General features: G+C 39.4%; 1 protein-coding gene across 1 annotated transcript in view; it reads right to left on the bottom strand.

Moving 5' to 3' along the window:
• Positions 1-20538, bottom strand: part of Ccdc62 (coiled-coil domain containing 62) — a 42140-nt gene extending 21602 nt beyond the window's left edge. The window contains exons 1-6 of the mRNA XM_077796834.1: positions 20400-20538; positions 16530-16722; positions 12612-12778; positions 10757-10804; positions 7754-7925; positions 4048-4149 (exon numbers count right to left, since the gene is read on the bottom strand). Coding sequence (XP_077652960.1) covers positions 4048-4149; positions 7754-7925; positions 10757-10804; positions 12612-12778; positions 16530-16722; positions 20400-20435 — 718 coding nt within the window. The 5' untranslated portion in view covers positions 20436-20538. The remainder of the gene's footprint in view (positions 1-4047; positions 4150-7753; positions 7926-10756; positions 10805-12611; positions 12779-16529; positions 16723-20399) is intronic.
• Positions 20539-24291: the final 3753 nt, after the last annotated feature.

The following is a 24291-nucleotide window of genomic DNA, read 5'->3' on the forward strand; positions in this document are numbered from 1 at the left end:
TAAACTAGCTTCAAAACGTGGAAAATGAGAACCTACAAGAACTAAACAATCTAAGGTACTGTACCAGAAAAGATTAATGTTATTCTTAAGGAGAAATTATTTCACAAAGAACAGAGATATCAAATAACAAAAAAATTGGGGCTGGGGTTGGGGATGTGGCTCAAGCGGTAGCGCGCTCACCTGGCATGCGTGCGGCCTGGGTTCGATCCTCAGCACCACATACAAATAAACATGTTGTGTCTGCCGAAAACTAAAAAATAAATATTAAAAAAAAATTCTCTCTTTCTAAAAAAATAAAATTTGAAAAAATTTTAAAAATAAAATGCTTTCCATTGAGCTTTAAAAAAAAAAAAAATTAGGGCTGGGCATGTATCAGTAGTAGAGAATTTGCCTAGCATGTGCAAGGCCATAGGTTCCATCCCCAGTACCACAAAAAAAAGAAATTGATAATAGAAGATGGAAATGTTATTATTCTGATTTGATCATTACACATTGTATACATACATCAAATTCTCATATTGTATCCCATAATATTTGCAATTATTATGTCTCAATTAAAAATAAATTTTGCCAGCAATTCAGGAGGCTGAGGCAGGAGGATCACAAGTTCAAGGCCAGCCACAACTTAGCAAGGCCTGGTCTCAAAAATAAATAAAAAGAACTGGAGATGTAGTTCAGTGGAAATACTCCTGAGTTCAATCCCTAGTACTAGGGGGAATAAAAAAGACCCCTAATGATAATGTTGGTTTCTAAAACCGGATGCACCAGAAATGGAAGTTTATAACTTTTACATATGGTTCTTTCATAAAAGAAGCTTTTTTTCACATTATTTTCTCTTAGATGGAATAGAATAAAAATATTTGCAATCACTGTACATTTGATACATTGCAAAAACATTTAAGAACAATATGCACTGCAGACTCAACTCTACCCAGACAGTATTCCGTTGGTGTTTGCTAGTGGATACAGAGGATCATGCAGTAAAAAGAGTGAGGAGTCCTCTGTGGAAAGTCACACCCCGCACACTTCATGCTCAGGCCTCCAAAGCAGATCTAAGCTCCATTTTACTTTTTCCTTTTTTGGGGTGTGGGGTGGGTGGGGTGGGAGTGGTGCTGGGGATCCAACCTAGGACCCTGAGCATGCTAAGCAAGCACTCTACCACTGAGCTGAGTGTCCAGCCCTTGATTTATTTCTTTATATCAGACAAGTCAACACCACACAAAACCACATAAAAACAATGAACTGGCATCATTTATATAGTTACATTCAGTTTATGTGAATTCAATTATATGCATAAAGGAAAAAAGAAAAATCAGTTATTTAAACAGTGGAAGTGCCAGGCTTGGTGGCACACACCTGTAATTCCAGTGACTCCAAAGGCTGAGGCAGGAAGATTACAAGTTCAAGGCCAGTCTGGGAAATTTAGCAAGACCCTAAGCACTTAGCAAGACTCTGTCTCAAAATAGAAAATAAAAAGGGCTGGGGATATAGCTAAGTGGTAGAGCACATCCGGGTTCAATCCCCCGTACCAAAAAAAAAATTGGATGTATAAATAAAGAATGATGAATCAAAAAGAAGGGAGCCCTGATGGGTGTGGTGGTTCACACCTATAGTTCCAGCTCCTTTGGAGGAGGACTACTTGAGCCAAGAGGTTCAAGGTTAACCTGGGCAGTTGAGACCTTGTCTGCAAAAAAAAAAAAAAAAAAAAAGAGAGAGAGAGAGAGAGACTGTTAAAATATCCCATAAACTTTTATTTTTCCTTTGACATTCCAGGGCATTTTATTTATAACATTTTTATAATACTAAATTCTTTTTTTATTAATTTTTTTTAATTGTTGATGGACCTTTATTTTATTCATCTATTTACATTCGGTGCTAAGAATTGAACCCAGTGCCCCACACATGCACTGAGCCACAATCCTAGCTCTGTAGTACTAAATTCTTTGTAGACCTATGAGCTCCTAAGAATTAGTAAAATTACTAATACACAAATGTTGACCCAAAGATTCTCCAAATTCAATGGTAAAGCTAGGGATATGCTACATCTTTAGTAACATAAAAAGTAATATAATTTTGAGAGCCAGCAATCCTAGAAACAATGGAAACAGTGACCTCTGGTGATAGAAAACTGCACCTTCCCCATAATTTTTTTGTTTGTTTTTTTTTTTTTTGGTGGTACTCAAAATTGAACCCAGGGCCCTGTATAAAAGATTCGCTTAGCAGAGCTCTGCCACTGAACTAAAAAGGGCTGGGGAGCCCTTTTTTTTTTTTTTTAAAGAGAGAGAGAGAGAGAGAATTTTTTAATACTTATTTTTCAGTTTTCGGTGGACACAACATCTTTATTTTACGTGGTGCTGAGGATCTAACCCAGCACCCCATGCATGCCAGGCGAGCGCATTACCACTTGAGCCACATCCCCAGCCCAGGGGAGCCCTTTTTAAAAAAATTTTATTTGGAGATTGGGGGGGGTCTCGTTAAGACGTCCAGACTGGATTGAAACTTGTAATCCTCCTGCCTCAGTCTCCTGAGTAGCTGTGACACAGGTGTTCATCACCATGCCTGGCTTCCCCCAATCTTGAATCACAGAAGATTAAAATTAAGAATTCCATAGTATTTGAAAAAAATCTTAAATATGTTTTCTTCTTCTGTTTTCTTCCCCTTTAATCTGTAGAAATGTATTCTTTTCCTATAAGGAGGAGTACTGAGGCTAGGTAACAGTGTACACCAAAAAGCGTTAATCTAATTTTCTTTCTTTCTTTCTTTTTTGGTGCTGGGGATTGAACCCACGGCTTTGTGTATACGAGGCAAGCACTCTACCGACTGAGCTACATCCCCAACCCTAATCTAATTTTCTATTTGGAACTTCACCTCCAAATCTATGATGTTACTAATACAAACTACTGAAATGAAAGCCTAATAAAACCTTCGATGACAGGGGTGTAAACAAGCTCTACACATCAGAGATTCTCAATAGGGAGCGGGAAAGGACAGGTCATCACTAGTGGAGATTCTGGAGCAGTTTACATGTTATCAGAGGAGTCAAGACTGCAAATGGGGAAACTTGCTTAGTCAAGGAAAATGCATCGGCATTCTTATTTTAGGGTCATACTGATGCATATGAATATACTTACACTCATGACTTACACATGAATATTTTTCCAACTGCAATTACTACAGGTTATTAATTTGCAAATTGGGAAAATACTGAATTCCTCATTTTTATTGGGAATTTGCAGAATTATAAACATTGTCCTTGCCAGGCAGTGTAGTGCATGCCTGTAACCCAGCTATTTGGGAGGTTGAGACAGGAGGACCGCAAGTATGAAGCTGGCCTCAGCAACTTAGTGAAAACCCTGTCTCAAAAAAAAAAAAAATACTAGTGCTGGGGATGTAGCTCCGTGACAGAGTGCTTGTCCAGAATGTATGAGGCCCTGCATCAAATCTCCAGTACAATCAATCAATTAATAAACAGATGGGAAAAAATTAATTAATCAACAGATAAGTAAATAAACAAATAAATAAATGGGCTGGGGATGTAGTTCTGTGGTAAAGCACTCCTAGGTTCAATCCCCAGTACTACAAAATAAAATAAACATCCTCCTTACATCAATATATAAAATTCTTTTCAAATAACTTTTTTTGGGGGGAGGGACATGGTCTTGCTCTTGCTGAGGCTGCCCTCAAAATCACGATCCTCCTGCTTCAGCCTTCTGAATGCTGGGATTACAGGTGTACACAACTGCACCTGGCTTAAATGAGTTTTAAAGGAATATTATGCTTTCAGTGAGAAGAAGAGTGATAGGCTCAGCACAGGTCCTCATCTCACAGAAAAGGGAACAGTTACTTGGAAGCTTAATTACAGTTAAAATTCCCTGCCTGGTCCCTCACCAATTCCTCAAAGGGCAGTAAAAACAAAATAAAACACCAAAACCTGTTTTGAGACAGGTGTATTTCCACTAGCCTGTCATAGCAGTACCATAGAAAGTTTAGGTTATTAACATTTAACTATTCAATCACTGTAATTATTATTATTATTTTTTTTTTTACCAGTAAAAGTCAATTCGTCATGCAGGCAGCTTTTCTCTTGCTTAAGGCGAATGATCTCTTCTCGCTGCTCATTATTTTCCGTTGTCTTTTCTGTTAGGTCCTCTTCATAAACAGAAGGAAAAAAATTCCTCAAATAAATACTGGCTTCCTAGGAAGCTATACACTATGAAGAACCCTTATGTCCTCAGCACAAACTACCAGTTAATCTGAAAGCTGGACATCTGGCCATGTTCCTGGCAGCAACACTAGTCCAAGGTTTTGCTACCTCTTGTCTGGCTGGTCTCCTGCTCTGGCCTTGCCCTCCTGCACAGCCCGGCTTGCACACAGCAATCTTTACAAATAAAAACTGCCCGTGCCATTTCTCAATAAGAAGTTCTCCTACTGAACTCAGAATGAAGTCAATACCCTTCGTTGCAGACAATCTCAAAGCCAGTGTGACCTGGCTATGTCCCTTTCCTTGATCCTCTCCCCCTTCTTTCCTTCAGCTCCTAGGACATGGATGAATTAAAAGGAAAAATAAATTCAGCTTTTGGCCTCTGTTTCTGGCAAAGATCTAAAATCCTGGCTTTCCTGTCTTCTGTCACTGGAAAGACTGCACCACAGTTTTTGCTAATGAGGTTACTTAGGAAGGGCCAGCCCCTAGGTAGCTTCCAGATGGCTCTGGGTACAGCAAGATCTAGGGATTAAGAGAGCTGGAATTTTCAGCCCTACCCACTGCCTCCCAGAAAGGGAGGCAGGCCTGGAGACTGATTTCTATAAAAATTTCTGAACAGGAGATTTGAAATTTGAGGAAAACTAGTTTGGTGAATACATGGACATATTCAGGTAGCACTCCAGAGAAGGAATAGGAGCTCTATGCATGGAATCCAGCTCTTCCGCCTGCTGTTCCTGAACTGTGTCCTTTATAATATACCAGAAAAGGAGGTAAAGTGTTTCCCTGAGTTTTATGAACCATTCTAGGAAACAATCCAATCCAAGGAGGTAGCTACTGCCAGTCAGAAGTAGAGGGGACCCTCTGAGATTTGTGACTAGTGTCTGAAGTCTGTCTTTAATCTATGGGGGCTAAATCATATGTGGTGGCACATACCTATAATTCAGTGACTTGGGAGGCTGGGGCAGGAGGATTGCAAATTTGAGGCCAGCCTTAACAATTAAGGGAGACCCTGTCTCAAAAAAATAAAATAGGGACTAGGGATGTAGCTCAGTGGTAGAGTACCCCTCAGTTCAACCCCAGAACCCAAATCATCAACATCATCATCATCATCATCACCACCACCACCACCACCACCTGTGGGATCTGACACTAACTCCAGGTAGACAGTGTTGAGTTGAACTGAACTGAATTTTTGAACACTCAGCTGGCATTGAAGAAATGGAGAATTTGTTGGTGTTAGAGGAAAAAAAAAAAAAAATAAGTCCCAACCTTAAAACTCACCCTAGTGCTTCTGCATTTTCTGTTTCTTCTGCCTGGAAGGGTTTTTTGTTGTTGTTGTGTTGTTTTGGTTTTTGGTACTGGGGATTGAACCCAGAGGTATTTTACCATTGAGCTACATCCCCAGTCCTTTTTCAATTTTTTTTTTTTTTTAGGATTTCTTTTTTAGTTGCAGATGGACACAATACCTTTGTTTTGTTTATTTATTTTTTTATGTAGTGCTGAGATTGAACTCAGTGCCTCACACATGCTAGGCGAGTGCTCTACCATTGAGCCACAGCCCAGGCCCTCCTTTTTAATTTTGAGACAGGGTCTGAGTTGCTGATCCTCCTGCCTCAGCCTCCCAAATCACTGGCATCATAGGTGTGCACCACATGCATGGCCTGTCTGGAAGGTGCTTGGCCCAGGTCTTCACAGGGCTAGTTCTGCCCACTGTCCAGTTTCAGTTCCCATGCTAACTCTTCCAATTTGCCTCCCCAGTCCAATGAGACTAAATGAGTCTATTTCCTTCATTCTCTGTTCTAATTCCCAATATCCTTCTTTTTTTTAAGTACTGAATTTATAAAATATTTATACAACAGAATTTTTTCACTTGAATATTTTACTGAAAAATGGACTAAATATTCAATAAACACTGAATATTTACAATGTATTCCTGAATTATCAAGTGTTGATCTAAGAGAGGACAGAGTCTATTTCCACTAATGCAAGACTCATAATATGATTGTAATCTTAGCAGAAGCTACAAATGAAAACAAGATCTACGAAATTTACCACAGGTCAAGATTTAAAATGCTGAGTCTTTTAAATTACATTAGCCAAGATAAAATTTCGTAATTTCAGAATTTTTTAGTTGAAAGAAATGTAAAGAGTCATTTGTTCAGGAATACACAAGAACCTTCTCCACATCACACTCTTGCTTGGTTTATCCAAGAAGACCTTGCTGCCTCCTGAGGCACTTCACACTACATAGAGGCAGAATGATTCCCTGCCACAGTTCCGTAGCTGCTTCTAAGGTGGCCTGTTCCACAGTAGGGTAGTCCTCTCGTCTAATGCAGCAGCCATTTATAAAATGTGATAGTATGGGTGCAGATTTAAGACTAAAATAACAGCTCCTCACCAGGCACAGTGGTACATGCCTGTAATCCCAGGAACTCAGGATGTCGAGGCAGGAGGATTACAAGTTCAAGGCCAGCCTCAGCAGTTTAGTGAGGCCCTAAGCAACTTAGCAAGGCCCTAAGCAACTTAGTGAGACCCTGTCTCGAAACATAAAAAGGGCTAGGGACATGGCTCAGTGGTTAAATGCCCCTGGATTCAATCCCCAGAGCAAAAAAAAAAAAAGAAAAGATAGCTCTTCAATCAGTTTATTCTGAACCTTCCAACCTGCCCAAGGGGAAAGGCCAGAGAAAAATAGGGCTGCCTCCATACCCTTTGTAAATTGAAAGTCTGACACCATCACCCATATCCACATTTAAATATATACACTATATATAACAAATCTATACAAAGGCATTTGGCAAACTTTGCTTCATTTCACTATAAAACTTTAAGAATCAGAGAGAAGTGAACTGACATGGCTTTGAATCATAGGCTTGGTCCTACTTCAGACACCAGTCACCAAGGCACTCTGGCAGACTGTTAGTGGTGACTCCTCATCCCTCCCTGCATATGACTTTGCAATGCCTCCTGCACAGAGCAGTGTATTTCCCCACTACCTGACTTTGCGCTCAGCCACATCACTTGCTTTGGCCTACAGAATAAAGCAGAAGTGACGCATGTCAACTCCAGGACTCCATCTTAAGTGTCTGCTTTTGTGTTAAGTTTTGGCTTCACTGTGGGAAGAAATGCCTCAGCTAGCCTGCTGATGAGAAGACCCATGGAGCAGATGAGCTTTTTGAGAGGTCTCTGAGTCCAACCAAGACCAGCCAAATCCCTCTTCCAACACTGAATTTAATAATTGTCAGGACCCATGCTGCTGAGACACTGCCACTGTCTGTTATGAGCCACATACCAGCAACTGCTAATTGATACAGCTACCTAAACTATGGGAAGAGTTTTTTAAAAATATGATACATTATGCAGTTTATCCCAATTTTATTATTTATCTTGTAACACAAAAATTGCAACATAATTCCATGTAAATGAAACAGACATTTCATGTTAGAACCCAAAGCCAGGAACAACCCCATTCACTCTAAGATGAAGGGAACCCAAATGAAGAAATATATTCCCAACATAGCATATTACCATCTTACACTTGCATCTCTTCCTTACCTTTTAATTTATTGACTTCGATCTTAAGTGTCTTCAATTTCTGCTTATAATCTTGCTTTTCTTTCACAATACAATTCTCCACCATCTTAGCATCACGTAAAGCATGCTCTAACATTTTAAATTTACCCGAACAATCTGCAATGTGATTGACTGCCTCAATAATATCTTTGTCCTAAAAACCAAGTTGAAAACTGTTAAGCTACATTTTAAAATTCCAATTAATCAGTAAGAAAAGATTACATTTACTCAGGCCTCATGGTGCCCCAGTTTCTTTCTAAGCACTTTTCATGTTAACTCATTGATCTTCACTGTGACTCTATGAGGTAGACACTACTACTGCTGAGCGATGGAGGAATCAACAGACTCCTAAAGGGATTGTTACTTGGCCATGACTGTACAACTAGTTAGTGATGGGGCCACCATTCGAACCCAGCTGACTGACCTCAGAAGCCATGTGCTATCATTATACCTTACTGTCTCTTGGAAAGTTAAGAACCAGACAATATGATGACCTAACATACTGGCACAGCAAGAGAAATGGTGGCAGCATTTGGACTGGGAAATTATTCTCTGCATTACAAATAAATCCCTTAAGTCCAACATTTCCTCCCTTCTTTCAGTTCGTTAAGATGACCAGACTCTGGCCAGACATGGTGGCACATGCCTGTAATCCCAGTGGCTCAGGAAGCTGACACAGGAGGATCTCAAAGCCAGTTCAAAGCCAGCCTCAGCAATTTAGCAAGGCCCTAAACAACTCAGTGAGACCTTGTCTCTATACAAAATACAAAAAAGGGCTGGGGATGTGGCTCAGTGTTTGAGTGTCCCTGTGTTCAATCCCTAGTACTAAAAAAGGGAGACAGGACTCCAAGACTTACCATGAGCACAGCCAAATTAGAAAATATTATTATTGAGGGTCTTTGAATCACAAATAGGTATGTACTAAAAATCCAGTTAAACAATACCTAAAAATCTAAAATAATAAGAGTTTTCAACCTACCCCACTCTCCTGAAATAACTATTATTAACAGGTTTACCCCTACTTAAGCATAAGCATTTTTTTGCTACAACATCATATATGCATTTTGGAAAAAAAAAAAACTTATTCTGCACATCTCATATTAGGAGGATTTATAGGGAGATAAAAAGGGTTGGAGCAAACCATTCAAAAACCAATGGTGGACTGGGGTTGTGGCTCAGCAGTAGAGTGCTCGCCTAGCATGGGCAAGGTCCTGGGTTCGATCCTCAGCGCCACATAAAAATAAATAAATAATAAAAGATATTGTGTCCAACTATAACTAAAAATAATTATACTAAAAAAAAAAAACAATGGATCCAGGAGCGGTGGCACACGACTGTAATCCCAGCAGCTTGGGAGGCTGAGACAGAACGATCATGAGTTCAAAGCCAGCCTCAGCAAAAGTGAGGTGCTAAGCAACTCAGTGAGAGATACCCTGTCTCTAATAAAATATAAAATAGGGCTGGGGATGTGGCTCAGTGGTTGAGTGCCTCCAAGTTCAATCCCTGGTACCAAAAAAAAAAAAAAAAAAAAAACACAATGGAAAGGTTGGGAGTGTAGTTCAGTGGTACAGTGCTTGCCAAGCATGTCGAAGGTCCTGGGTTCAATTCCCAGGCCTGAAAAACAAAACATCCAAACTAACAAAAACTGTTGAATTACATGACCAGACCAATAGGAAACATATACACACACAAAGTCCTACTAATACAACAGCACAACTATCAATGCCAGTAGATACACAACTGTCACTCTATCTCTTTCAGCCTAAAACCTAGGGCTCCTTTCTCCCCTGATAAGCATGCCCTACAGGGCATTTGTTCTAATACTATTATTTTTCATCAAAATAAAAACTCCAATTCTCCATGTGCTGCTTTTTCACAAATCCACTATTCTAATGTGGGGGGAAATATCTTTGCAGCATCTTCATTAATACTCACTGCTTTGCCAGAGAGTTTGCTAAGATGGACAGCATACTGGTTGGTTGGTTTTTGTTACTGGAGATTGAACCTAGAGGTGCTTTAACACTAAGATGCATCTGAAACCTTTTTTATTTTTTTATTTTGAGACAGGGTCTTGCTAAGTTGTTTAGGGCCTCACTAAGATGCTAAAGCTGGCCTCAAACTTGAAATCCTCCTGCCTCAACCTCCCAAATGGCTGGGATTACAGGCATGTACAACCATGTCCCACAACCATGTTGTTACCAATGCCACTAAATTAATTTGTAGATTTTGATATTTGTTCTTTAATTTAAAAGTTTGCCCATAATCACGTCAAAACAATGTGTTGGGAAAAATTACAAATGAATTAGCATTATCATTCAACCTCATCCCCTAGTTACCAACTATCAAAGACATGTTACATTAGAAGAGATTGTAGATCACTTTATATAACATTATGACTATATCAATTCTCTGACTGATGACAGCTTTCCTCTCCATTTAAAAAAAAAAAAAAGGGTTAGCAAGCAATTTGCCAATAACTTCACAATACCTAACAATGAATACCTGGGAAGAAAACAAGTCAATTCAGGCATGCTAGGCCATGGAATAGGCCTCGGAGACAAATGTCCAGAAGTGGAGTTCTACCTCCTCTCTCAATGCTTTGGGGACATGATTTTAAATTTGTTTCTCTCATTTCTTTTTTTTTTTTTTAATTTTTATTAGTTATCGATGGACCTTTATTCATTTATTTGTTTATATGTGGTGCTGAGAATCGAACCCAATGCCTCACACATGCTGGGCAAGCACGCTACCACTGAGCCACAACCTCAGCCCTGTTTTTCTCATTTCTAAAATAAGAATTTAAAACAAAATCAACTTTGGCAGCTCTGCATTTATGGGTGGCTAAGGGACTTAGGTGAGATAAAGTATGTGAATATGATTTGTAAACTACAAAATGCTCTGGCAACTGGAGATACAATTATTTTTAATTACCTTAAGTTTTATCATTGTAGTGAGAGCCTGTTCTCTAGCTTGTAATTGTCCTACCTGAGCAGAAAGTTCCACTAATGTGTTGCTGAGATTTTCGTTTCTAGCCTACAAGGGAACAACACAGAAAATACTCTTTGAGTCCTTTTAAATTTTTCATTTGTTACTAGCCACAATCCATGCTCACCTCCCTATTTTGTTTAACTTTTTTTAAGGAAAAAAGTAGGCTGAGTAAGAATCATCAAAAAGGAATACAGGTTTCCATTTCTTCATTAACTCTAGCATCCTCTCAATATTTGCATTTGCCATACTGAATTACACTGGTTATGTTTGTAAACATGTCCATTTCCTAAAATTTTAATGTATAATTTTGGATCGTGGAGAAAGAAAAAAAAAAATGAGAACTGGATGCGTAAGAGATTTGCTTCCATGAAATAAAGTAGTTTTAATGAATTTTGTGCATTTTGTGGGGTGTGGATATACACCATTTTACATTTGTCAAAATCCTGTAGAATATAAAACACAAGGAGTGAACACTTATGTAAACTGTGGGCTTTAGTTTACATAAATGTTAACACCTGGACTCATCAATTCTAACAAGCATACCACTGCAATGCAGGCCATCTGCAGAGGGGAGGTTGTGTGTGTGTGTGTGTGTGTGTAGACAGGGCACATGTGGAACTCTCTGTACTTCCTGCTCTATTCTACTATGACCCTAAAGCTATTCTAAATAATAAATTTTATTAAAGATATCTTCCTTTTTTCATGCAACATATTAATGATTCTAGAATCATTTTTTACTTATTTTATAGCTAGAAATGAACTAGAACAGTACTGAAAAAAACTACATGCTTACTACATGCTTATGAATTAAGGCTCATTATATTACCAAGATCAGTACTGATATTATTATGAAACAAGAATATGAAAAACAGCTGCTTCAGGCACAGTGGCACATGCCTGTAATCCCAGAGGCTTGGGAGGCTGGGACAGGAGGATCACAGGTACAAAGCCAGCTCAGCAACTTAGCAAGGCCCTAAGCAACTTATGAGACTTTGTCTCAAAATAAAAGAGGCTGGGAATGTGGTTCAGTGGTTAAGAATCCTGGGGTTCAATCCCCAGTACAACAACAAAAACAGCTGTCTTTTTCTCTACCTCATAACAAATTAGCTCAAAAAAGATACATTGACTCACTAATTAGACACACAAAATCAGTCTTACAGATATTATTACTAATATACTATTAACATGATATAGATATATTTATCATAACAGATAAACTCAGAATTTAGAAAGTAGAAGTGTGTGTGTGTGTGGGGGGGTGTAAATGTGTGTTACTGGGGATTGAACCCAAGGCACTATACCACTAAGGTGCATACCCAGCCCTTTTTATTTTTTAAGACAGGAACTCACTAAGTTACCCAGGCTGGCCTGGAACTTGCAATCCTCCTGCTTCAGCCTCCCAAAGAGCTGGGATAACAGGTGTGCAACATTGCACCTGCCTAGAAAGCAAAATTTAGTCTATCAAAACTTGATGAAACTCATTTCAGACTTTGAGAAAGGCTTTCCAAAACAATCCATTATGGATAAAATGGTAGATGCTATTAAACCAAATGGCAAAACAGTTCAACAAGGGTAATAAGGAAGCCTAACCTCCATGATAGGATAGTACCATGCTTCTGACTAAAATAGTACGAAGAATACAAAACTAGGATGGATGGATGGATGCATGGACAGGCGGACAGATGGATGGAGATTGTCTACACACATATTAACAGCATATAGATATACATCTATGCACATAACTTCCTACATACATGCATATGAATTTTTAATGGAAACATTTACATCTAATTTTTCAATAACTGGATCACAGAATTTGGACTAGTAAAGCTTATCAAAAAATAAAGCCAACCTCAAGGTCTTCAGAGAGGAGGGAAGAATGTGTTGCCTTTTGAGCCATCTCCTGAAGCTGTAGTTGAGTCTTCTGAAGGACTGCTTGACATTCAGTTTGATTGGACTCAAGGACTTTTACCTTCTTCGTGAGTGATTTAATTATTTCAGTTCTTTTATGTAGTTCACCTGGGGGAAATTTCATCAACAACTTGTGATTAGATCTGATGCTTAAAAGGCAGTATTTTTAAGGGCAGTAGTTAAAGAGTAAAAAGTGTATTAAGAGGGCTGGGGTTGTGGCTCAGTGGTCTGGTGCTTGATTAGCATGTGTGAGGCCCTGGGTTCAATTCTTTGCACTACATATAAATACAATAAAGATCTGTTGACAACTAAAAATATTTTTTAAAAAAGTGCACTAAGACATTTCTTAGAAGATAATTCTTTTAAAACATTTTCAAGAGAAGCCTGGGCAATCTAATGAGATCTTGTCTCAAAATAGAAAAAAAAAAATTAAAAAAAGGGCTGTGTGAGACCTATATTCAGTCCCCAGAACTAAAAATACCCCCCAAAAAACAAAACAAACAAACCAAAAACAACAAAAAAACTACTCACATTTCATTGTGCAAATACACAATACTGTATTGTACTTTAAAAAATGGCAGGCTGCAGTGGCACAAGCCTGTAATCCTAACTACTCAGAAGGTAGAAGCAGGAGACTTGCAAGTTCAAGGGCAGACTGGGCCACTTAGCATGATCATTTAAAAGGGCTGGGAATATAGCTCAATGGTAGAATTCCCCTGGGTTCCATCCCTAGTTCTAAAAAAGAAAAAAAGAAAAGAGAGCCAGGCATGGTGGCACACACCTGTACCAGCAGTGGCTCCTTCTCAGGAAGTCTGGCACAACATGAATAGATGTTCAAGATTGGCTTCAACCATCTAAGAAATTTCATCTTGCCATGGCACATGCCTGTAATCCCAGCTGTTTGGGAGGCTAAAGCCGGAGAATCACAAGTTCAAAGCCAGGTCAGCGAGTCACTTAGTAACTTAATGAGACCCTGTCTCAAAAAAAAAAAAGGGGGGGGGGCTGGGGATATGGCTCAGTGGTTAAGTGTCCTTATGTTCAATTCCTGGTACCAAAGAAAAAAATGAAACATTTCTTTAAGGAGCAACACAGAAGCCCCCTAAATATCACTTCCTGAACACAATGGCTCCAATTTTCACTTTCCTGGAAACCACCATAAGCTGAGTAATTAATCATTTACTTGCCTTTTTGTGTGTGTGTGTGTGTGTGTGTGTTATGGGGGGGGGTGCTGGGGACTGAACCACTAAGCTACACCCCCAGGCCTTTTTATTTTGAGACAAGGTCTTCACTGCCCAAGCAATCTCAAATTTGCAATCCTCCTGCCTCAGCCTCCTAAGTCCTTAGGATGACAGACATGCACCATTTTGTTTGGCTCCATTTCCTTGCATCCCTTAAAAATACAGTTTTATCTGGGCTGGGAAAAAAGCTCAGTGGTAGAGTATTTGTCTAGCACACACAAGGCCACGGATTATATCCCCAATACTGAAAAAAAAAAAAGATTCATATATAATATTGTATATAGTTTAATTTTAAGTGTATAAATACTATAGTTTAATTTGAACTAAGACATTTTTAGAAGATAATTCTTTTAAAACATTTTCAAACTATAATACTATAGTTTAATTTGAATTAAACTGTGTGAATTCTATTTGCTTCTTTCACTTAAGATTATGATCCTGAGATTATTCACATTTATATAGCTCATGTCTGTCACTAAGCTACATAATAATCCACTAAATTATTACACCAAAATTTATTTACTTTTACTTTGCAGCTATTTTTTTTCCAATCAAGAGTGGGGGTTCGGGCTGGGGATGTGGCTCAAGCGGTGGCGTGCTCGCCTGGCATGCGTGCGTCCCGGGTTCGATCCCCAGCACCACATACAAACAGGGATGTTGTGTCCGCCGAGAACTAGAGAATAAATATTGAAAATTCTCTCTCTCTCCTCTCTCACTCTCTCTTTAAGGAAAAAAAAAAAAAAAGAGTGGGGGTTGCCCGAAGAGGAAGAAAAGGAGAGGCAGAGAGCAGAGAAAGAGAGCAGCAGAGAGGAAAGAAAGAAGAGGAAGAGGACAGAGAGCAGAGAGCACTTTGCAGCTATTTTAAACAATGCTGCTCTGTATTTTCTTTAACATGCAACTTGGTGCATATTTGCAAGAATTTCTCTAGAGTCTTGCTATCCAAAATGTGGTCCTTGAACCTGTAGCTCTGACATCACCTGGGAATTTGTTAGAAATAGACGCTTGGGCCCCAGACCTACTATATCAGAATCTACTTTTTATGTATGTGTACTAGGGATTGAACTCAGGGCCTTGAACATGGTAAGTATACTTTCTACCACTGAGACACACCCTAGCCCAGAGTCTACCTACATATTAGGTCTGCTATCAATTCACATGTTAATTCCACTTAAAAGTGGAATTGCTGAATCACTGCTGGAACATGTTCCAATTGCTGGAAAATTTCTTATAAGAAATGTTATTTATCTCTAGTTTTACTAGATACTGTAAAACGATTTCCCCAAGTAGTTGTGCTGAGTCCCCCCAGCAGTGTATGAGCCTTCCCTTGGCTCCAATCTTCCCAGGTACTAACCAGGCCAGACTCTCCTGTGCTTCCAAAATCAGAAAAAACAAGTGTATTTCAGGTGGGACAGCTGTGGACTTGGCTCCATATCTTACCAACACCTGACAATTTTTACCAGTCTAGTGAATGTAAAAAGGCAGCTCATTATTGTCTGAATTTGAATTTGCATTTCCCTAATTACTAATGAGAATGAGAAATGCCTATTTAAGTCTCATTTTAACATATACTGATGGCTATAGATTATCTTTGTCATATAGGTTATTTTTGTTTTTTACCAAATTTATATAAGAGATAGATTATACTACATTTAATGAACAATCTTTTTCCTTTTATGTTTATTTATTTTTTCTTTTTTACATTTATTTTATTTATTTATTTATATGTGGTGCTGAGGATGGAACCCAGGGCCTCACACGGGCTAGGTGAATGCTCTACGGCTGAGCCACAACCCCAGCCCCATGTTTATTTTTTGAGCAATCATTTTATTTATCTATTTATTAAGTACTGGGGATTGAACCCAGGAGTATCTTACTTCTGAGCTATATTCCAAACCTTTAAAAAATGATTTTTTTTTTGAGACAGGATCTTACTAAGTTGCCCAGACAGGCCTAGAACTCATGATTTTCCTACCTCAGTCTTCCAAGTAAGTGGGATTACAGGCATGTGCTACTGTGCCCAGCTGAACAATCATTTTAAACACTGTATGTGTGCAAGTGTGGGTGTGGCCAGGGTAAAATCCGATTGTCATCAATGAAAAAATGGTACATATTTAGACTGTCATGTTTACAGAAACCTCTTTGTGGTACTCTACCACTGAGTCACATGCCACCCTTTTTGTTTCTTATTTTGAGACAGGTCTTGCTAAGTTATTGAGGCTGGCCTGGAACTTGCCAGCCTCCTGCCTGAGTTTCCCAGGTCACTGGGATATAGGTATGTGACAGGCCCACTATAAGCTATTTTTGAGAACATGATAGTTTAAAAAGATGACCATTTTAGATCCTTAGAATCAAGTTCAATACCAAAAGTTTAAAATCTTTAAGTACACACGAAATGGCTTCTCATAGGACATCTTTATTCTTATTTTTGTTCAAAATTTCTTCAGATACACCCCTGACTCTCACTCTATATTAACTGGAGTTTCCCAGCACCTTTCCCTTAGTTAAGTACTGAACTCCAGGACAGCAGGAATTGTGTTATTTCTTCTCTCTCTTCCCTATAAGTCCTTTCATCATGTGGCACACAGGACTGCACTATTCAGGCTGCTGAATGCATTTCTGACCTTCTAATTTGCTGCAACGTTCCTCCAAAGTCAAAACTTTCTGCCGATCCTCTTCCCATGAAAGAAGTTGTCGTTGATGCACAGCAACCATATCATTGAGTTCTTTATCTCGATCTTTCAATTCTCCAATGAGCACCTGTAGCTCCTTCCGTTGTTTCTCAATAGTGTAATGCTCAACTTCTGATCCAATGTTCTACACACAGAAAAGAGTTTAACATCAAAATAAAACTCAATAAATCAGCCAAAGTGTATCTCACAAATAATTATATTATTTTGCTGCCAATTCTAAATAAATTGTTTTATTCACTCTTAATAACAATGTATCAGGGCTAGGGTTGTAGGGCAGTGGTGGAGTGCTTGCCTAGCATGTGAAGTTTGCCTAGCATGTGAAGCACTGGGTTTAATAAAGGCATGGTGTCCACGTATAATTAGAAAAAAAAATTTTTTTTAAATAACAATGTATCAAATTACTGTTTTTTGTTTTTTTGTACCAGGGATTGAACCCAGGGGCGCTTAATCACTGAGCAACATCCCCAGCCCTTTTATTTATTTTCTTATTTATTTACATGCAGTGCTGAGAATTGAACCCAGCACATGCCAGTCAAGTACTCTACCACTGAGCTACAATCCCAGCCCCCCCCCCCAGCCCTTTTTTATATTTTATTTAGAGATAGGATCTCGATAAGTTGCTTAGGGCCTCACTAAGTTGCTGAAACTGACTTCGAACTTGGTGTAAGTTTCTGGCTATGGAAATGTACAAGGCAGCATTCCTCTGGTATGCAAACTCCTAGAGGGTAACAGGTGCCCTGTTTTCCACACTTGGACTATTCTGCAATTTCTCCCTGGATCTAGTAAAATGACTAATACATGCCCAATGCCTAGCTGCTATGGTAATGTCCTTTGTGAAGAGGCTCTGTTCTAGACTCTTATCAACCTCAACCTTGATCTCAGACACTCAGCTTCTGGGAATAAAGGAACTCTTAAATAACACCAATGTGTCACTGTGCCTAAACCTGCCCACATAATAGTAACTTTATACAATAAGCAATATGTCCTAATGATGCCAATGACCTAATGTAATCTATGGATATAAATAAAGCTGGCAGCTCAGACAAGCAGCCCCTTTTACTTTGCCCCTGTACCTTGCTTGCTTCTCTCTTTTTGCTTTTATTTACACTCAATCCTGCTTCAGCCTCCTGGGCCACTGGGATTACAGGTGTGTACCATTGAGCCCAATTCCAAATTACATGTTTAAAATAAGTTTAAATATACCATGCACTCTACTTCTATCATTTTCTGTCATATCATACATAATTCTGAAAATGTGGGTCTATTTCTAAAACTTCCACGGCTACCATAAATAAACCCATTTCTGGTTTTTAGTTTTCACCCTTTCATGTCAATCTTCTCTTTATCCCAATCAACAATGTTATCCCCCATCTTGTCCCAGCATTTTTTTTTTTTTGGTATGGTACTGGGGATCAAACCCAGGGCCTAACTAAGCACATGTTTCACCGCTGAGTTACAACCCCACCCCTGTCCCATCAATTTTGGAATAACCAAGTAAACAAGACATAATTACTATTTAAATATAAATAATTCTTATTATTCCTTATTAAGGAATGGGAATTTTCATTTATAAAAAGAATTAAATCCTGGGCTGGGGATGTGGCTCAAGCGGTAGCGCGCTCCCCTGGCATGCGTGCGGCCCAGGTTTGATCCTCAGCACCACATACCAACAAAGATGTTGTGTCCGCGGAGAACTAAAAAAATAACTAAATATAAAAAAAAAAATAACTAAATCCCTAAATGTTTATTACCACTACATTTGCATATTCATACACACTCAATTGACCAAGGACAATTCAATACTGTATTGGTGAAAACTCAACATACCCCTTCAAAAACAAAATTTTTAAGGAAAAATTACATATACCCAAAGACAATATGCAATAAACTCCCATATACCCAGTGGCTAGGTTCCATTATTATCAAGACTTTGCTACATCTGCTTCAATTTTCCTTTTTGTTATTGACCAAAAAAAAAATTCCCTTTACATATTTCTCTATATATCTCTGAAACTGAAATTGTGTGTGTACGGAAGGCAGGGGGTGGGAATTGAACTCAGGAACTCTCTACCTCTGAGTCATATCCCCAGTCCTTTTCTTTTTTTTTATTTTGAGACAGAGTCTTCCTGAGTTGCCAAGGCTGATCTCCACCTTGTAATCCTCCTACCTCATCCTCTTGAGTAGGTAGCATTACAGACATGTACCACAAAGCCCTGCTACAATGAACATTTCTTAAATAATCATGATGCCATTTTCTTTTTGTTTAATTGGGTTTTTTTACTTGTAGTAGACACTATTTATTTATTTATTATATTTTGGTGCTAAGGATCAAACCCAGTGCCTCACATGTGCTAGGCAGGACTCTACCATTGAGCTACAACCCCAGCCCCCATGATGCTATTTTCATACCTCACAATAAATGTTACCTACAATAATTCCTTTTAAACTACATCATACACCTTATAACATGTTAAAATTGTGCAGATTAAGCAACATTAGCTTTGTAAAGCACTTGGCACAGTGCCTGGCAAGTAGTAAGCCCTGAACAAACATTAGCTATCATTACAAATGTAATCACCACAAAAAAACAAAAACAAACAAAACAAATAATCACATTCAAATTATGGTAGTGTTCCCATCTATGGCATATGCCTATAATCCCAGCAACTCAGGAGGCCGAGAAAGGAGGATAGCAAGTTTACAGGCCTGCCTGAGCAATTAGAGATCCTGTCTCAAAAAAAAAAAAAAAGGGCCGGGTGGTGCAATTCAGTGGTAAGCCCCCCACCCCCAACATGCACTAGAGCTCTAAAGACAGTAGGAGCTCTAGCTTAAAGACAGTGGTTTAAGCCTTCACAGGAGAGCTGAAAGCTGGATGTGGTGGAACGTGCCTGGCAGATAAAGATGGGACTTGGAAGATAAAGATGGGACACTGAGACAGAAAGATCTCAAATTCACAGCCACCCTGAATAAAAAGATATGGGGATACAGCTCAATGGTAAAGTATCCCTGGGTTCAATCCCCAGTAGTAACAACAACAAAAAAGTTCACCAGAGACTCATGCACATTATTATTAGTTTCTAAAAAATAAGACATACAAGCAAGTGATAATGATGAATTAATTATAGTTACTTGCTACTAATTAAACACAGAAAATGAAACTTGGAATCAAGGGACTCCAAATTACAAGACTTAAATTCACTTTTGGTTGGCCACTCATTTATTCAACAAATAATTACTGAATGCCAGGTGCTGGGAATACAACTGTGAGCATGCCCGGAAAGAAGTGCATATTCCAGTGCAGGAAAATCGGCAATAACCAACTAAGCATACAAAAAGCGCTCACCTTATATACTGGTAAGATGCAAACCCTTGGCCAAGTTCATTTTCAAGACTCTCGGTTAAAACGGAGCCAGGCTACTGTTATTTGTGATATCAAGCTAGGCAACAGAAACACAGGTCTACTGTCATGGTTAAAAAAATGAAGTCCTCAATCGGGCGCAGAGGCGCACGTTTGTAATCCCAGCTACTCAAGGCTGGGGCAGGAGGTTCCCAAACTCGAGGCCAGCCTCAGCAACTTAGCAAGGGCGTGCCTCAAAATAAAAAGAGCTGAGAATGGTGCTCAGTGGTAGAGGGGTTGCCAGGCATGTGCGAAGCCCCGGGTTCGCCCCTAGTGCTGAGTGACATGTGTTACTAGGTTCAGGGAACCGACGCTGCGCCCCGCTTTAGCAGCAGCCTCAACTGCGGCCCGCGGTCTCCTTGTATCCAGACGCGTCCAGCAGAGAGCCGGGCGGCGCCACTCACCTGGCGCCGGGCTAAGAAGGTCGCCGAAGGGATCATAGGTGTCGCCTCCGCCCGCGGAGAGTCGGTGCGGGCGCGTCACCTGGGAAAGGCCATAGGGGCGCCTGGCCAGAGCGGCGGGGGTGGCCAGGCCCCGCGCCCCCGCCAGCCCCCGCGAGCCCGCCCAAACCGCCCGCCGCGCGACCACGCCTACGGCGAGACAGAGGGACCGCTGGGTCTCGCGAGACTTGGGGCCTCGACGGTTCAACTCGAGAACCGCACAACATGGGTGTCCTAGGGACCGCACTGTCACCTCCACAGTTCCGCAACGCCCCGGTTAGTCTGATGATGGGCGTGGCTGTTATTTCCCATCTGCAGACGCGGGTGCTGGCAAGTGGTAGTTGCTGGTCGCTCTCGCCGATCAAACCGAGATCTCATAGGCTAAGATGAGGGGGAAAAGTAGCAGAGAGAACCGTGGTACTTTGTCATGACAAGATTTACCGCATTCTAGGGTTAATGTAATCTTTTTCACATGTCTCAGTCATTACTTCATCCCGCTTATACTCCTCATAAAATATTTTTGGAAACTGAATTATGAAAAGGTGCCCATCACATCTAACCCTGGTGGCCCAGAGCCCTGATGTTGGACTCTGCAAGACAGATTACTAGATAACAAAAGGGCTTCCGTTTTTTTTTTTGGGTTGATTGTGAATTAGCAAAACATGACTGTGGTCATAACAGACAATCCGGGAATGGAAAAACAAAGTGAAGATTTCTCGCTTTGAAACTTCGCAGATTTGGGGGTAATGATTCTGCCTCCTTAATTTAGAACCAACAAGATGATTATCTTAGAATTTGTAATCAAGCACATTATGACCAGTTGTTAGAAATAGCCCTCCCGGGGCTGGGGATGTGGCTGTAGCGGTGGCGCGCCCGCCTGGCATGCGTGCAGCCCGGGTTCGATCCTCAGCACCACATACCAACAAAGATGTTGTGTCCGCCGAGAACTAAAAAATAAATATTAAAAATTCTCTCTCTTTAAAAAAAAAAAAAGAAAGAAATAGCCCTCCCTATCGCCTAGACATAGCAGAAGAGGCTGTCTACTTGAGAGGCTGAGGCAGGATTCAAGTTAGGAGGCCTGCTTGGGTGATTATAAAGAAATAGCATTCATATGATCATAGTTGATAAGCAACCTCAAAATAAAAAAGGCTGGGAATATAGCTAGAGCACGTGCCCAGTATGGGTCCAGTCCCCAATACTGCAATAAAGCATCTGTTTGTAGATGACTGTGGAATAAGTCTTGGTGGTGAAGGTCAAAAGAATGTGGGCTGACCCTCAGTTTTTTTTAACTGAATAACATTTTAGCTCACATGCTTTTTATTTTTTTATTTTTTGGTATTGAAGATTGAACCCAGGGTACTTACGAACTGAGCCATGTTCTCAGCCCTTTTTGTATTTTATTTAGAGACAGGGCCTCGATAAGTTAGTGAGGCTGGCTTTGAACTCGGGATCCTCATTCTCAGCCTTCCCAGCCCCTGGGATTACTGGCAGGTGCTACTGCACCCAGAAGTTCATATGGTTTTAGACTATACCATTTTAAGTTAAGATTGGGTATTTTTTGAAATACCCAATTCACCATTCACCAGACAACCACATGCCTAACAGTCTGCAAAATTATGTGTACAGAGAATAGTAAGAAATAGAGTTCACATGATTATAGTTAATAAGCAAAAATTGAAGGTGATAATGCTTCAAGTTCACTCCCTCAAATTTTCCTTAAAACCAAAACAAAAATCTAAAGAGAGTACTTTTATTAAAAATGACATAAAAGTGAAAGCTGCAAGAATTACAGTGTGGGGCTGAGGTTGTGGCTCAGTGGTACAGCGCTTGCCTGGCACATGAGAGGTACTGGGTTCAATCCTCAGCACCACATATACATAAATAAAATAAAGGTATTGTGTTCACCTACAACTAAAAAATATTTTTTTTTTTAAAAAGAATTACCATGTGGCCAGACACCATGGTACACAACTGTTATCCCAACAAAACAGAAGGCTAGGCAGGAGGATTGTAAGTTTGAGGCCAGCCTGGGCAATGCAGTGAGACCCAGTCTCCAAATAAAAATTAAAAGGGCTGGGATGTGCCTCCGTGGTAGAGCACACCTGGGCTCAGCCTCCAGTATCACACATACAAAAAAGCATCCGATTTTAGACCCATACAGTCTAACCCAAACTAAATTCCTGAATGGACTCATTCTAGTCTTCCGGCTTGATTTCCCAAGGGATGGAATTTACTAATGATCTAAAAGGTTGAATTCAGTATTTTTTGTTTTTCAGTGCTGGGATTAAAACTAGGACTTCGCACATGCTCAGCAAGAATTATCTTTAAAATTGTAATTAATGAACTATCTACAGAGTGTATCTTAACAGCAGATTTACACTTCATGTAATCCATAAAAATCCAGCATCCATATTTTTTAGAAATGAATACAATACTACGTATTTACATACAAAAATACATCTAGCAGGCATGATGGCTCACACCTGTAATCTCAGAGGATTGGGAGGCTGAGACAGGAGGATCACGATTTCAAAGCCATTCTCAGCAAAAGTGAGGCACTAAGCAACTCAGTGAGACTCTGTCTCTAAATTAAAATACAAAACAGGTCTGGGACTGTTTCTCAGTGGTTGAGTGCCCCTGAGTTCAATCCACAGTACCAAAAAAAAAAAACTATGACTATATTTGCATTTGAAGTTGACTATTTCACCATGGCAAATCTCTTAAACATGGTAAGTAAGGCTGCTTAAAAGTTTTCATTTCTTTTTGCTAAAAAAATACTAGACTATGAGAGTGAATAAAAGTCAATATTTTAGTCAGATTAAAATAGGTTACAATCTAAAGTCAAAGAAAAAGATTCACATATATGTGATCCACGAAGACAAGTTTAATCCTGCATTTTCCTAGAGTAACATCCACTGGTGGCTAAGTAAGGGTTGAAAGTGCATTTGCCAAGAACTGTGAACATGAAGATTCTTTACATGAAATCACGTGTTGATACAGGCACACAGAACTCATCTAGCACCAGCAGAATACATACATAATACATGCCAAAAGGTCTTGATGGATAAATTTGCTTCACCAGGTAATCCTACTTAGTATAATTCAGTTAATGCAGAATTTCATTTTAAAATTTACATCTTTATTACACATCTTTTCTAAGACATTTTTTTTAAAAAAACACCCTTTCATTAAAGATTGTATTTGCATGGCAATGAACAATGATTTTCATGGGTTCTAAATTTCTCCTCCTCTTTCTCTCCCTTCCCCCACCCCATTCTAACTTTCTTAAAGGTGTCTATAGCAATGTTTGCAGCACCTAACTTAAAACTTAGAATCATATAATACATTCATTAAAATTATCAGTTTCTCTTGTGAGAGAAAGATATTTCAACTGTTATTTTCCAGACTATATTTGAACATGAGTATACATTAATTTTAATTGGTTAGCAGAATTTTACTCACATAAGGTTTAGCCAGAACAGGAACTTCCAGCAGCTTTAAACGGCCTTCCACACAAGACAACAATAATGAATGTTTAAATGGATTGAAGATTAGCCCCTACGTAATGACCAAACATGCTCCTAAGTATTCTTGAAAAATAAAAATTTTGGATGTACATATAATATTCTACCTCATGATAATACATCACTTCTTTAACCATTTCCCAATTGTTCATTTATGTCATCTACAATTATTGATATTATGAATAATATTGTGAGGAATCCCCTCATCCATAAATTTGTGCAAAACTAACCAGTCTTGCATACTATCCTAATACTTTAGGATAGTATCAAAGAAGTAGCTTACTGGATCAAATAGTGCACATGGTTTTAAGGCTTTTAATATACTTTACCAA

This window comes from Urocitellus parryii, chromosome 3, assembly GCF_045843805.1.
Source record: "Urocitellus parryii isolate mUroPar1 chromosome 3, mUroPar1.hap1, whole genome shotgun sequence".
Classification (NCBI taxonomy): Eukaryota; Metazoa; Chordata; class Mammalia; order Rodentia; family Sciuridae; genus Urocitellus; species Urocitellus parryii.